Here is a 16,285-nt window from a genome sequence, read left to right as displayed (position 1 = left end):
TAATATTTTTATTATTAGGACATGTTAATAATGGGAGTACTTTTCAACCCCAAATTCCCTGTTCAGCAGTGAAAACAACTCAGCTCCTTCAGCTCCTCAAGTTTTATCTTCCAGCTGCTGGGAATGTGCCACAGGATGAAGCCAAACTTTGAAGGTGACAGTGAGAGCTAAGCAGGATTGGGGTGTAAATGCCTAAATTGAACCCCAAACAGGTATTTAGGCAATTAATTAACAAAGTCACACCATCCTGGAAGGCCATAAGACATCACCTAAGGCCTAAACTGCAATTTAGGCTTGGTTTGCTTAGGAAAACGTGGCAGGGTTAAAAATACCCTTTTTTTTGGCAACGCAAATAAATCTTTTCTAGTGAAACAGCAAGGAAGAAAAAGTCACTGAAAGGAGCAACAACAGATTCTCTAAACCCCTTAATTTTTATTAAAAATTTTAAGCCAGATTTAGCACTGGGCAAGCTATCAAAGTTCACTTGAGTCCCTTTTTTATTGCCCATCTCAACGTTGTTGAAGTCTCAGCTCAGTCCCAGCCTCCCCCAGAATTCAATCAGAAACTGCTCGGGTTTTTTTCTCCCCGTGGCCTTTTCTCTTCGTTTTTTCTATTCTCTCCTCATAACCAATTTTCTCCATGGATAAACTTTGCTCTGACTGGGAGAAACAGCAGAGCAGCAAACCCTAAAATCTCCACTGAAAGAGCTCAGCTCAGCTTATATGGGGTCAGTCATGCCAGGATAATACTTTTTTTATTTCATTTTTCTCCAATTTCCCTTGCCAGGAGGGCCGATCCAATAACCTTTGTTGACACCTCACAGCTCTCCCTGAAAAAAAAAAAACAAACCCAAGCTTTGAAACACAGACAAAAATGGGAAATGCAAAGTGGAAAAGCAGAAAATAGCTGAAATATTTAAAATGTTGCCTTAAAAAAAAGTGCATCCTCTTGCTATGTGCAGCTGAAGAAGACAAGAAGCTGGAAAAACAGCATTTAGAGTAAATTCCAGGTAGTTCTGTAACTCTCTGTCAGCAGCAGCTGGGCTTTGAGTTATTCTGGCTCTGATCCATCAGCTCCTCTCTCTCTCCATTTGCATGAGGCAATTTTGTCCTCCCAACACCCACAGTGTTGCTAAATCTCCGAGCTCCAGGAAAACGTTGTTGGCACCATAAATAAATTATATGGAGGGGAAAAAAAATCCCATATAAATAAAAGATGAACCTGAATCAACCTCGGTGTAAATATTCCGACAGTTCAGGAGCAGCCGCAAACACTTTCAAACACTTTCTCAGTTTCAAGAGGTAGGTGTGAAAAAAAGAAGAATTATAGAGTGGCACCAACTTGTCCCTGGGGGTGCCAATGATGATCCAAACGTCAGGAATGAGTTTGGAGCCTTTCCCTCCTGTTTTCTCTCCATACAAAGGGGCTGCAAGTGAAGTCTGCCTGTGCATCTTTATTCAAACTGATCCACAGAACAGATGCTCAAGGCGTGTCTGCACCATTTTTATCAGAAGACCTTTTACAGACAAGTTCCTGAAGGACCAATCCATCAAATCCAGCACATATTTGTTAACTTTTCCCCAACTGTACTTCTGGAACAAATCTAATAACGCCTCCAAGGAGCCTGTAAATTCACCAGGATGAGCTCTGACAAGGCCAAGCTCAGAACAATTTGGAGGCAGCACCATCGAGCAGCTCCCAGAGTAACTTTTTTCCCAGAGGATGAATTCCTGCAGTGCCACCACAGGAAAAACTTCATTAACAACAGCCTTGATCTTGTAGGGTCAAGGCAAGTCCTAAAGACAGAAAGTCCATGAATTGTAAATAAATTTCAAAAAAAAAAGCACTTGGAAATAAAAATGCCTAAAAGCCATCGGAAAGGGGCTGTAAAATAATAATGTGTGTTCCCAGAGTGGAGGTTTGAGCAGCAGGAAAAGGTGGGGCTGCAATGAGCTGTGTGGCTCCTCAAGTACCCAGAGGCTTCTCCAAATTCCCTCAGATGATCAGATATCCAGCTGGCCTTGTCTGTCACTATTTCCATGAATGCTGTGTGGATTTTGTTGATGTTTCCAAGCCAATTCCACAAGCCCATGGTTGGGTCTTTGCTCCATGGCAGGAAAGACATTGGATAAATCAATCCCAACCCACCAGAGAGCTTGAGCATGGAGCCTTGCTGTGGTCCCTCACAGGGCTGCCACCTCATTTCCTCAGCCTTGTCACCCTCTCACTTCATTTTCTCCACTGGACTGCTGTACCTCCTCTTCTGTGTTGAAATTTTGATCATAATGGGAAATTCCTTGGAATATTTCCTGTCTGAATTCCAAGTTCTTTCTTTCAAATGCACCTGACCAGGTAGGACTGCACAATTTTTTGATTTTCTTCCTTGGGGGACCAAAATGAATGGTGCTCCCAATGGGAACCATAGAATTCCTAGAAAAGTTAGACTTGGAAGGGACCTTAAAGCCCATTCAGTGCCATGGACAGGAACACCTTCCACTGTCCCAGGCTGCTCCAAGCCCCATCCAGCCTGGCCTTGGACACTTCCAGAGATCCAGAGGCATCCACAGCTGCTCTGGGAATCTGTGCCAGGGCCTGCCCCCCCTCACAGGGAAGGATTAAGAGCATTAAGGACCAAATCCCACTGAAATTCATTATTCCAGTAAAGGAAGGGACTCAGAAACACAACTGCAAGATGGAAAAAATACCAATGCTTTTTGTAACAAACAATTTCAGGACAAGGACAAGTGGGAACAAAGTCCATGGCATGCAACAAATGCTTCCTGCAGGTTGTTTTCACTGTTAGATCAGGATTTTGCTCATTCCTACACCAGAAAAGGATGCTGGAAATGCACTTTGCAAAGCACGTCTTCCTAGACTGGCAAAAATAGCTGTAACACTTTTTGGGAGTCTTTGGGGTGTTTTTGAGACTGGAAGAGCCCTCTTGTTTCACAAGGAAATTAAAAAGCAAGGCAGCACCAACATCATCTGGTAATTAAAGACCCATCATGAGCTCCAGTTTGACTTCCCTCGTGGTATTTCCCACTCCTGCTGCTTCAGCCCTGTAGCCATTTTATACATATTTTATAAATTCCAGAGATCCTTTTAGGAAAAGCGTTCCCTCTTGTCAGGCTTAAGCAATTCTCTTCTCAAATCCAACTGAAGCAATTCCCTTCTCCAACCCAACTTAGGCAATTCCCTTCTCCAACCCAACTGAAGCAATTCCTTTCTCCAACCCAACTTAGACAATTCCCTTCTCCAACCCAACTTAGGCAATTCCCTTCTCCAACCCAACTGAAGCAATTCCCTTCTCCAACCCAACTGAAGCAATTCCCTTCTCCAACCCAACTGAAGCAATTCCCTTCTCCAACCCAACTTAGACAATTCCCTTCTCCAACCCAACTGAAGCAATTCCCTTCTCCAACCCAACTGAAGCAATTCCCTTCTCCAACCCAACTTAGGCAATTCCCTTCTCCAACCCAACTGAAGCAACTCCCTTCTCCAACCCAAATGAAGCAATTCCCTTCTCCAACCCAAATGAAGCAATTCCCTTCTCCAACCCAAATGAAGCAATTCCCTTCTCCAACCCAACTGAAGCAATTCCCTTCTCCAACCCAACTGAAGCAATTCCCTTCTCCAACCCAACTGAAGCAATTCCCTTCTCCAACCCAACTGAAGCAATTCCCTTCTCCAACCCAACTGAAGCAATTCCCTTCTCCAACCCAACTGAAGCAATTCCCTTCTCCAACCCAACTGAAGCAATTCCCTTCTCCAACCCAGAATGCCCAGAGCTCCTGGCTCATCCCTGTGATGAAGGTTTCCCACATTACTCACCCCCAAACTGCAAACCCTGCAGCAGCTAAACCAGCCCTTAAATTGCTGGGAAAATTGACAAATCCAGAGCCAGGCTCATTCCTCCCTTAGGAATAACTTCCTGTGGCACCAAGGTGTGATTGACTTTGTTAATGAGATGGAGAGTGTGGCAGCTGGAACAATTTTTGGATGCCTTGGGAAGCCTTTCACAAGGAATTTGGAAGAGTCCCCCAGCTGCAGATAATTCCAGTGGGTGATGCTGGTCAGTGAGGCTGGAATTCTCCAGGAATTCCATGTGTTAAGGTCTTTTCCCATCACTTTTCATCAGTTTTTTGAAATTGCAACACCAGTTTTGCTGAGCAGCTTCAGATGGGGACACCCACAGAGCATGGAAATCGCTGCTTCAGTGGTTCCATCTGATTAGGCAAAGAGCTTGTCTGGGAAAAGGAAAATATTTGGCAGCTTCAGTGACTTGTGTCACCCCTCCTGCTGCACAGAACAAATTCCAGCTGCAGGGAACACCCACTCCCTGCTCCCACTGCCGCCTCCTGTGTCACTCAACGTTCTCATCCATCACCACAACCCAAAAGATGTAAAATTTGCCCTGTCTGGATATAAAACATTGGTTCTTTTTTTTCCTCAACCAATTTCCCAAATTGCCACAAGTCCTGGTAGTTCATCTCCACATGAAATGCTGCTCCTGCTGTTGTCATTCCTATAGAATAACAGCCTAAGGAAGAGCTGGGACATGAAATTCAGCACTGGCCAGGACACAGGACAGCCTGCTCGCAGCTATAAATAGGGCTATCAATAGGGTCACTTTTCTTGCACTATAAATAAGAATTTTTTAAATAGTGTTACTCTGCTAATTGCACAGTGTTAATCGAATCTCTGAGGTAGATTAACCACAGCTTCATCAGTTTAAATTTAACTTGTACTTCCTTACTATTTCAAGGGCATTGTATGCTGAGGACAAGGCACAGGAGACAAGGAAAGGAACAGTCTGGGAAATTATCAGGAATGAGTGACTCGAATTATTTGGGGTTTTTAACTCTCACAGTGCAAGCCAAAACTACCTGCTGCAAAAGTGCAAAAATAAACAGTGCACATTATTCATTGCTTTTTATTTCTCTGAATTAATGATTGCTAAATTACCTACAGATTATCAAAATATTATCTTGCTAAATAATCAAATTCCTCTTCCTCTCTTTGCCCCTCAGCATGAGAAGGGAGGGTGGAAGTTTTACCTACCAGTTTGAGAAAGGAGCCCTCAGGTGTTTCCCACCTGTGTTCAATGGACAGACCATGGGTTTTGCAATTAATAATGAGTTAACATAAATAAGAATTTATCAGGATTTCTGAAGATTTTCCCCAGCTCAGTCTGAACAGAATGCTGGATTTCCTGAAATGGAAGCCTGTGAGATAACTCAACACAAACCACTGGTGTCCCAGCAGAACTGAGGGGATGGAGACCAGCCCTAAAAGAGCACAGAATCCCTTCTCTCACCAGAACACGAGAAGAGCTCCAGAATCAGTTCTAGGGATCCACAGGGATCATGGATCCAGCTCCTGGCCCTGCCCAGACACCCCAACAATCCACACTGCTCTGAAAGCTCCAGGCCCACAGGTGGGTCCCACATACTTCAAAAATCCAGTGGATTTATTTTCCTTTCCAACATCAGCCATTTTTTACTGTTATTCCACAGTTTCTGGCTCCCTCCTGCAGGTTTCTTGGGGCTCCTGCAGTGAAATTTTATTCACCCTCTCTGTGGGTTTCACAGATCCTTAGCACATTCCCATGGAAAGATTCCCATCATCCCATGCCTTGTGCTGGTCTGTGCCAGTGCTGCACAACAGCAAAACCAGCCCAGGAATCATGTTCCATTTTTATGTCATTTTTTAATCCCATTCCCAGAGAGCAGAGAGCAGCTGGATTTGCAGCACTGAAGCATCCAGACACAGTTTTTTCTGGATTAACCCCCCTTGATTCTCTCAAGCTTCCTGTATAAATTATTATTTTACTCTTCTGATCTCCAGCATCTCCTCTGAGTGACAGAGCTGCCAGCAGGGCTGTGGCCTTCTCCCAAGGACTCTCCATCCCCACATGGACTGGGATAACACCTTGCTCCAACGTTTGCCAGGAGCAAATGCTGTGGAATTTCCACAGTAATTCCAACTTCTCCTTTATTTCCATTTGGACTTTCTGTGATTCTAATAGTCACTACTGAGTTTTGTAATTGTCACTGTTGAGTTTTCTAATTGCCACTACTGAGTTTTGTCTCGTTGATTTAGGGGTATCTTCCCTCCACTCATCAAGTCTGTGAGTTCATCAACCCAAATTAAGAGGCCTCTCTGGAGAAGATGATCCAAGGCTCTCATTAACTCTGGAAAAGGTTTAAACTGGAGTTTTCCCCCAGCCCCAGGCAGAAGGAGGAACTTACTCTCTGTCTATGACCAGACAAGTGACCGCTTCAGCTGCGATGACGTTGGCTGTCCTGACATCCTCCCTGCAAGAAAAAACACATTTCTCCAGTTATTTCCATGACAATCTTCTGATTTCCAACACACAGGGTTCTTCAAGCACTTTGAGGACGAATTTTTTGCTTTCACAGCTTTTTTTTGCTGTGTCCATCATCCATTTAGGCTCATAAAAGACTAGAATTCCAAGACTAATAAAAATAATCAATTTAATTCATTTTAATCAGGTCGATTTGGTGTTCCAGAGTCAGCGCTGCATTTTCTGGGCTTACTTTATCCCAATTCCCTCCAACCTTTCCATGTTCCAAGGGTAAGTGGATTACAGGCAAGAGAGACCTCCCCTCTTCTGCACACCCCTCATTCATTTAGGCTGGAACACCACTCTAGGCTTCCACTGAGGCAGATAATCAGATTTACAGGTGCTGTTAGGAATAGAAATTCCTATTTAAAGACTGGAGGTATTAAAGCAAAAAAGGGTGATGCATGTGTACTCTCCCTTTGAGGTCATCATTAATTAACTTTAATTTCTTCATGTTCATACCTTGAGAGCAGAGCAAGCAGAAATACATTAATACTCCAGCCTGTGCTGGAATGCTGACTCTGAGTCCATTTGGACTGGAATTAAGTGTGAATTTGTGCTAATTAACCCCACTGAAAAATCACACTGTGCTAATTCAAAGCAATGAGAAAGAAGTAGTGGAATAGAAGTGGATAATTATCTCTATTAACTCCTAAAACTTGTGTAAATACAGAGAGGATAAGGAAGGACAATATTGAACTCCTCATTTAGTTGCTGCAGCCAGCTTTTGACAATATATTGATCCATTAAAATGACAATTCAAACTTGTTGGTGTCCACTAATTCCCATTAAAGCTCAACACATTTGTCCCATTATCCCAGATGCCACAAAAATACATTTATCCCTGTAGATTTGTGGACCACAGACATCATTTGGTTACTGTTTTATACTTAAATGATTACAGACCAGGAAAATACAATAAAATCTGTGGCCTCAGCTCCAACATTTTTGATAAAATCAGAAATGAGGTATTCAGATGCACAAGGGACTGTTATAATTTCTGCTATCTTCTATTAATCCATCCTTTTCTAGAAGGTGACTTTGGCCAGCAGCTGCAGCACAGGGAGGTACAGAAATCCACGGCATTAAATGTCAATGCATGGCATGAAAAGCTCCAAGTGCAAGGCATTAATTGGGAAAGAAATTACAAAGAGGGCATTACAGGCAAGAGCAACCACCAGCAAATGCCCAGCATTAAATGAGAGAGTAACTACTCCAAGTAGGTGGCATTAAATGCAACAAATAATTACTACAAGTGCACAGAATTCAGTGCAGAAGTTGCTATTACAGGTGCATGCTATTAAGGGCAACAAGTAACTACTACAAGTTCAGGAGTAATTCCTACCAGTGCATAGCATTCAGTGGAAAATGAACCACTAGGAAGTGCACAGCTTTAAATGCAGAAGGAATTACTACAGGTGCATGGCATTAATTGCAAGAAGTAATTACTACACATGAACTGCACCAAATGCAAGAGTAATTACTATAAGGGCACAGCACTAAATGTAGTAATTACTACAAGTGCAAAGCATTAAACCCAGAAGTTACTACTGGTAAATGCACAGCATTGAAGGGAAAAGTAACTACTACAAGTGCAAGACATTAAATTCAGAAGTTACTACAAGTGCAGGGCATTAAATGCAACAAATAATCATGGTATTAACTGAAATAGTAACTACTACAAGTGCAGAGCATTAAAAACAAGGCAATTACTCCCAGTGCACAGCATTAAATGAAAAACTAATTACCAGCAAATACATGAAACAACTAATTACTACCCAGTGCAAAATATTCAATGCAGAGGTTACTCCCAGTAAATGCACAGCTTTAAAGGCAAAAGTAACTACTAGCAGGGCAATGACAAGTGAAAAGTACTGCATTAAATGGTAAAAAAAAAACAGGTAAAAAAATGGTAAAAAACCCAGGTGGTTTAATTACTGCAAGTACATCAAATACAAGTAATTATTTCAACAGCACAGCACTAAGCAGCTATTAGAAGTACTGTGTAAAACAGAACTTATTGGCAATTAATTAATTAATTAATTCCTGGCAGCCCCCCACCACCCCCTGTGGCCCCAGGGAGGAGAGGAGAGCACTGACTCGGACACTGCCCGGCCTTCATCCCCTTCCTCCTCCTCCTCGGAGCTGCTCCCCGAAAATCCGCGTTCCTCATCCGTGGAGCCGCCCTCGCTCCCCGAGCGCTCCATGGCCCCGGCTGCTCCCTCATTCCCTCTGGACACAGCTCATCCCCCCCAGCTCCCAGCTCCGTGCCACCCCCTGGCATGTGCCAGCTCCCCCAGCCCAGGGCACAAAGGGCACAGCTGCTGCGGGGGCCCTCGGCCGCGGAAACCCAAGAAGGGAGGATTTGGGAGCCCGCAGGACATCCTTGGCTGTGGACAAGGGCCAAAAATCCCAGCAGGAGGCCTCATGTGCCCTTTCCAGCTCCTCAGCCCCACGGTGGAATTAGGTGGCTACAATAGCCACGTTCCTAAATGCTCCCAGGTGTGCCACTGTCACTCTAGGACATGGAATAACACAGCATGGACACGCTGCTCTTTTCAAGGTAAAAGAGAGATTTTTAATTTCTGACTCTAACATTTATAGATTTCTAAAAGAGACACTGGATTGGAGGGTGACAGTGCCACCTCTCCAACGACACTGGACAAACCAACAGCCTATCAAGTTTCTCTTCCTCTATAGAAGAATGCAAAACAATAAGTTATTTACTTAAAGTGTGTGAGAAAGTTCACTACAAGAATGTAAGCATCAGAAGGCTTAGAAAATCTTAAAAAATCAGGTTGACATGCCACCACACCAATGGAAACATGAGGATGTTATTTAAGGGATGAAATGCACAGATCTGTTTTCCTCCTTGGAATTTACAGCCAACTTCACCGCATTGGGAAGTTACAACAATTTTGCTTCTGACAAGCTGTCAACAACTCAATTTCAGAAGAGATGAGTTTATATGTCAGCCTCTGTCTCGTGGTTTTACCATAGGCTGCCATAATTTGCTCTAAATGTAAAAATGTTTGAGGCGATTCCCAATTTTTTTGCCTTTTTTTTTTTTTTGCCTTCCCACATCCCCCAACTGCTTGAAGTCCTGCTCCAATACCTTCTCCCATAGCTCCCACTGCTCCCAATTCCTTGGATAAGGACTCCACGTTTGCCTTAGGCAGTCAGTCCAATGTCTGACAGGCCTTTCTGAAAAAGGAATTTTTCCCAATATCCAGCCTAAACCTCTTCTGGAGCAATTTGAGGCCCTTTCCCCTTGTCCTGTCCCTGTTCCCTGGCAGCACAGCCCGACCCCCCCTGGCTGTCCCCTCCTGGCAGGGAATTGTGCAGAGCCACAAGGTCCTCCCTGAGCCTCCTTTGCTCCAGGCTGGTGAAATCCCAGCACCATCTCCTGGGAGTTTTTTACTTTTAGAACCCTCAGTGCAGTAAAGACAGAGCAGAATTTCCTTGACCAACAGAGCCTTGAAAGACCTGAGGCCTCAGCTTCATAAATATTCCAGTCAATTATCACAAACAGCTCCTCATTCTTTGTAAATCTTGTTGTACAGCCCTTGGCAGGGCTTAAACCTTTCAGCTGGAGCCACTGAGAGTAAAAATGTATTTTAGGAGCAGTCAGTAAGTGCTAACAAGATGCTCACAAGGCATAAAACAAAGTATTAGAAGGAGCTGGTACGTTTTCTATTTGAAGACTTGGTAAAAATACCAGTAAAATAGTATTTTTGAAGTCAACTAGCTGAATTGTTGTTCTCTAAGAAATGTTTTGTTTCCCCAATACCCATGGAGCTTAAATCACATGGGCTTTTTGCTACATGTCCTCAAACCGGGGTACCTTGGAGTCAAATCCCTCCTGGGGTATTTCATTCCCTTTTAGGAAGTGAGATTTTAATGCCTGACGGAATTTTTACAAGATCTTTTATGAAATAGCTTTTCAAGTGCAGCTTTTTCCAATGGCACCTTTTATTAGTTGCACATTAAAATCTATAAAAGTTTAGTAGAGCATGCTGTGTTTATTAATCCCAGAGATGCATTTTTATATCAAAGCCAATGGCAAATGGATGTTGGGTTCTTAGGAAGATGAAAGGTTGGAAAGCCAAACTTTGGTCTGGGGTGGATTTCACCCATGGAAATCTGGCAGATCCAGGTGATTGATGCAGAATGGATCACAGAATTGGAGAAGAACTCCAAAGTCATCAAATCCAGTCTTTGACTGACCCCCATTTTGTCAACTCCTCCCCTGGCAGGGTGGGCAGGCCCTGGCACAGGGTGCCCAGAGCAGCTGGGGCTGCCCCTGGATCCCTGGCAGTGCCCAAGGCCAGGTTGGACAGGGCTTGAAGCAGCCTGGGACAGTGGAAGGTGTCCCTGCCCATGGCAGGGGTGGCACTGGATGGGCTTTGAGGTCCCTTTCAACCCAAACCATTGTGTGACCCTATGGACACAGCCACATCCATTTGTTTCCTGATGGTGACCATTTCCTTCCCTAAAAATGAGGATAAACCCCCATTTCTTAGCTCATGAAACTGGAGAACCTCAAAGGACCACCCAGAGCAGGTGGGTCAGTGCCTGGACCTTGGTGGCTGCCCTGCAGAACCTGCCTGGGAGAGTCCCTGGCAGTCACCTCCCGTCCTCTGGGACCTCAGGAGAGATCAGCTGAGAATGCTGTTAATGAGGCTTTTCAGAAATAAAAAATGAGGTCTTCTCTGGTGGGTTTTAAATTATGCCACAGGACTATCCAGAGGTTCCTCATTTGCTGCTGTTTGAGTTCTGTAATGCATTTTCCCACCTTCCAGCACTGTTCACTTGACCTTGTTACAATATTCTTAACGAGGTTGAGTTAAAGCATTTAGGACAAGACACGTCAGATAAGGGGAAAAAATGGGAAAAGTCAGTTCTTAGCTTAAATTTAGCAATAAGAGCTCAAAGCCCAGCATCTCTATCTCACTTCTATTTCATTGGGTATTTTCTGATTATACCATGACTTTCAGGTGGGAGATAAGAATCAGTTTTATTGGGTATTCTGAGGAGTGGTACCCAAATTTGGTGATCTTCTACCCTTTAAAAAGAGGGATTTGCCTACCTGGAGACTTAAAAATGTCTTTTTAAAGCTTTGATTGCTTTTTGTTTCTATAAATAAAATAAAATGAAATAAAATTAAAATAATAATAAATACACAATTTCTATAACTTCACCTGCATCTTGGCCTATAGTTGCAGCAGGGGGAGATGCAACAACCTCCTGCCTATTCTTGATTTAGTAAAAAAAAATAAATGATTATTCTTTCCGACTGGCATGGAAAGAAATTAATTCCTGGCCCTGGTGGGGGTGACCTGGCACTGGGAGTACTACAGCAGCATTAGGAGAGCAACTTAGGGTTGTGACCCAGCAGATTCCCAGGAGGAAAGGGATGGACCCCCATTCCCAGCCTCATCTCCCACTGCTGGTGGTGTGCTGATGGATGGTGCTACTGCTTTGAATACCCCAAAAAATGTATTTATGGCAGTGACAGTTGCTGACCTCGACACCTCCACCTCTTTTGTGCTTTTGGTGGAGGTGTCCCACCCTGCCAAGAAGGATTTCAGTGCTCTGAGGACACCTTTAAGGTGATTTTGTGGGGGTTTTATATGGCAGGTGCTGCTGACCACCCAGGGTGGAAGATTCAGCACTCAGCACTGGGGAGGCACAATAAAAACCTCAGCAATTATTACACCCATCATTTCAAGCCATGATGACCCTTCAAGAAACCTGGTCTTCCTTTTATCATTTTTATGAGGTGAGCAGGTATTTAAGAACAAATCTGGATGAATTCCAACACGGTGTTTGAATCTGAGGCCATCCAGCACAGGAAGGACTCACAGCACTAAAAATCAGGAACAAAAGTGCTCCTCCTCCATGGGAGGGTCTGCACTAAACCACTTCCAGTGTTAAAATGGGCAAGAATTTAAGGAAATTTCATTATGGAATAAAAGGTTTTTTATAAAATAAAATGTCTGTCAAAAGGAGAAACGAAACTCAAAGCTTAAATAAAATATATATGGGGGAAAAACCCAGACATGAGGTTGAATTATAGCTCTGGATTTTGAAAAACAGCACTGGAATAGTCTGGGAAAGTCACCTGGAAATTAGGAATTATATTTTCTTAATAAATGTTCTGATATTAATATTCCCATTGGTCTTTCAGGCTTGGCAGAAAGGAGCACAGGGTGTCCTTGGGATGTCAGTGTCTCCAAGGGAATCAAATTCCTCCTCAATTAGCTGTCTAAAAAAGGGGAATTTGGCTGCATTCAGGACAAAGTGAAGTTTTAGATAGAACTTTCTGTCTTCTGGGAGAATTTACATTCCAAATGTGAATCCAAGGAAGGATCCCACTGTTTAAATGTCCAAGGCCAGGTTGGCTTGGAGCAGCCTGGGATAGTGGAAGGTGTTCCTGCCCATGGCAGGGGTGGGAATGGATGGGATTTAAGGTCTCTTCCAGCCCAAACAGTTTCGGGATTGATATTTGAGTTTGATATTCCCTAGATATATAATATACAAAGAAAATAATAGCCATTTGTTTCCTGACAAATAGCCCTTCCCAGATCCACACCTCACAGGTTTTCAAACCCCAGGGAACACATTTCCCTGTGGCTCTCTCTTTGATGATGATGAGCCAGGAGCCAAAGTTGGACTGGAACTTCCAGAAGCTGGAGTGCCAAGGGAAGGTGGCAGATGGATTTGGGATGTTTGCCTGCACACCTGTGCAAAGTGGCACCCTCAGCTCAGTTTCCACCCAGGTGTCCACACTTCCAAATGCCAAACAGCCTTTCCTGAAACATCTGCCCACAGCCAGGAGGATCCGTTTCACAAATTCCATTTCAGCCAAACAAAAATTCCACCTCCTCTTAATTCCACTGAGCTTTTCTGAGTCCTTCAGGCAAACAGAGGGATGGATTATTGGCAGTGCTGGAGTGGGAGCACTGGAAAGTCAGAGAATCCCAGAATGGTTTGTGCTGGGAGGGCCATGAAGGATCAGCTCATTCCAGCCTCTGCCATGGCAGGGACACCTCCCACTGTCCCAGGCTGCTCCAAGCAGCTGGGTTGTCCTGGCCTTGGGCACTGCCAGGGATCCAGGGACAGCCCCAGCTGCTCTGGACACCCTGTGCCAGGGCCTGCCCACCCTGCCAGGGAACAATTCCTGCCCAATATCCCATTCAGCCCTGCCCTCTGGCACTGGGAAGCCATTCCCTGTGTCCTGTCCCTCCATCCCTTGTCCTCAGTCCCTCTCCAGCTCTCCTGGAGCCCCTTTAGGCCCTGGAAGGGGTTCTGAGCTCTCCTGGAGCCTTCTCCAGTACTGTGGGCTGCCATCTGTCACAGCCCCTGCTCTGCCTTTTGTCTGGGCACAGAATCTCCATTTGTGCCACCTCTTGGGGAATCCACCTGCCTGGGAAGGGAATTCCAATTAAATCCAAGGGCTGCCACAACACACTGAGGATTTACACTGCAGGCATTCCCATATCCAGCTGAAATCCTTATTGTGGCTGACTTTCAAGGCTGAAAGAGATGAGCATCTCATCCCTAACCCTTTGCTTCCAAGTCCTGCATGGAATCTCTCTTTAAACCCTGTAACTGCACCCATCCCACCGTGGCTGGATCTGCTGGCATCAGGACAAGCAAGGGATCACAGAACTGTTGGGAAAGCCCTGTAGGATCATCAAGGATCCAATCAAGCCACCCAACAGTGCCCAGTCCTGCCCTACACCCTGACCCCAAGTGCCACGTGCACTGTTTTAATCCCTGCAGGGAGCCACGGTGTCCCACTGGTGTTTCCCACTGCTGAGGTGGGAACAATGCTCAAAAATCCCTCTCTGCTGATGGTAAAACCATTTCCAGGGGTTTTTCCATTCCCACTGCTCCCAGGAAATCCTCAATGATACTGATATCACTTACTACAGTGTTTCCAGCAGCTCAGAAAGGCAGGGAAGAGCAAACACAGCTAGAGGAATATTCTAGAGGAATTAAAACTGGTATTTGTAGATAAACTGTGGCTTAAGCTTAGTCTGAAGTGACAGGCAAACCCAAATCTGAGTGACACAATGCTGACCCTGGGATAGTAGAACCTCCTTGCCTGCCAAACCCATTAATGATTCAACCCAATTACTTGTGCAATGTATTCAGAATTATTGTAATGAACCAGAGTCTCACTAGTCTGTAATTAATTATATTCCCCAAGTGAAACGACCCAGGGGTATGAAATGGCCACTTTTTCATGAAAGTGAAATAAAACCCTACCACACCCCATCCATTGCTGTTTTAATCAGCCAGTGGGCGACAAGAGCATCTTTAAGACATATTAAATGTTAATTATCCCATTCAAGGACAAATCAATTAAACCTTGAACAAATCAGAAGAGTTTCTAGAAACTGGTGCCTTGCAGACCTACTCTGCATAAAGAACTTATCTGCCAGCCTTGATCTGATCATTCAAAGCCAGGCAAAGCCAAAAACCCAGGAAATGCCAAAAAGCCAGGAAACTGGCACAGATAAAAAGGAAACCATTGATTTGCATTATTTTCCTTAAAAAAGATGTGCAGCAACTACAGAATTCAGCAGCCAGAGCCACACAAAATGGTCCTTGACACATTTTGTTCCTGAATGACTCAGCAGCTGCACTTTAATATTGTTAAATAAGTAACAGACAAACACAAAGAGGGAATAAGAAGACCTCCAAGACAATTGATATACTGACCCTCACCTTGTCAACTCCTTCCCTGGGAGGGTGGGCAGGCCCTGGCACAGATTCCCAGAGCAGCTGTGGCTGCCCCTGGATCCCTGGCAGTGCCCAAGGCCAGGCTGGACAGGGCTGGGAGCAGCCTGGGACAGTGGGAGGTGTCCCTGCCATGGCAGGGGCTGGGATGAACTGATCCTCAATGCCCCTTCCAACCCAAACTGTTCTGGGATTCAAAGAAATCCAAACCCCTTTTCCCATGGCTGCTTCATCCCTCACCAAGCCCTGGATACCAATCCAGGCTTGGGCCTGGATGGAAAATGTGGATCCCCCAAACTGAGAAGTGATCCAATGCTTCTCCTGGGCTCCAGCAGGAACACAGGGTCCCAGGGTCATTGTCCCATTATGACTTCAAAGCTCTGACAATTAAAATCCTTCCCTTCCACTCTCTCCCTATCCTTAATCTGGAATCTCCACATAGGAACAGTATCTTCTGTAGCCATAAAAGGAGAAATAAGGCTACAAGGTTAACTCCAATACTTTATTACAGGCCTTTCATCAAGAGATTCCAAATGATAAAACATTTCCTAAATGAGCCTGCATTCCTTGGAGATGTCCTGCTTAGGGAGCTTTATCCATAAAATAGCTGATGTTGCTCAAGGACACACTGGGGGAGAGTTTAAAATCTGAATTTTTCATCTTTTTTTTTTTTTTTCAGCAGCAGGACAAGAAAACAACAGTGCAAAAGGCTCTGACTTTTTCAGCATTCCAAAGATTTTCAGCTCTCCCAAGGTAGAGGGATCTCTCCCAAACCTCCAAATTATTTTTTACTTGTTATTTCTCCAAGTGTCTAAGAACCTGTCTAGACAGGACACATGATGAAAGATTAAAAAACATAATGCAATGCCTATAGATTGATTCTGTGCTCTTGTGGACAACCTGAAATCCATGGAGATTAGATGTATTCCCATTTTCCTGGCAATAAAAACCAGGCTGAAGAGCTTTTTGAAGTAAAAAGTGGCAATAATCCCTGTTAAATACCAGATTCTTTAGCTTAAATTACTTCTCTTGGGATTTATTCCCCCAGGAATTTTTTTAAAGCAGCTCCAAGTTGTCATTTGGAAAATTTAGCTTGGAAATTATGGAAAACTTCAGGAAAACTTGGAGCAGTGCAATAGGTGAGGTTCCTTCCTCGGAGAATTTTAA

At 44.2% G+C, this 16,285-nt stretch overlaps 1 protein-coding gene across 3 annotated transcripts in view; it reads right to left on the bottom strand.

The window, feature by feature from the left end:
- Window positions 1-16,285, bottom strand: part of PRKG1 (protein kinase cGMP-dependent 1) — a 374,427-nt gene that overhangs the window by 62,773 nt on the left and 295,369 nt on the right. For 2 of the 3 annotated variants that reach the window (XM_059851089.1, XM_059851088.1), the window contains exon 8: window positions 6,252-6,317. In XM_059851089.1, the coding sequence (XP_059707072.1) occupies window positions 6,252-6,317 (66 nt within the window). Of the gene's footprint in view, window positions 1-6,251; window positions 6,318-8,467; window positions 8,597-16,285 lie in introns of those variants that run through there. The other variant, XM_059851090.1, reaches the window with a different exon arrangement.

The sequence above is a fragment of the Haemorhous mexicanus genome, chromosome 7, assembly GCF_027477595.1.
Source record: "Haemorhous mexicanus isolate bHaeMex1 chromosome 7, bHaeMex1.pri, whole genome shotgun sequence".
NCBI classification, from domain to species: Eukaryota; Metazoa; Chordata; class Aves; order Passeriformes; family Fringillidae; genus Haemorhous; species Haemorhous mexicanus.
The sequence above is the reverse complement of the archived record's forward strand: the minus strand, read 5'-3'. Positions and strand labels throughout refer to the sequence as shown.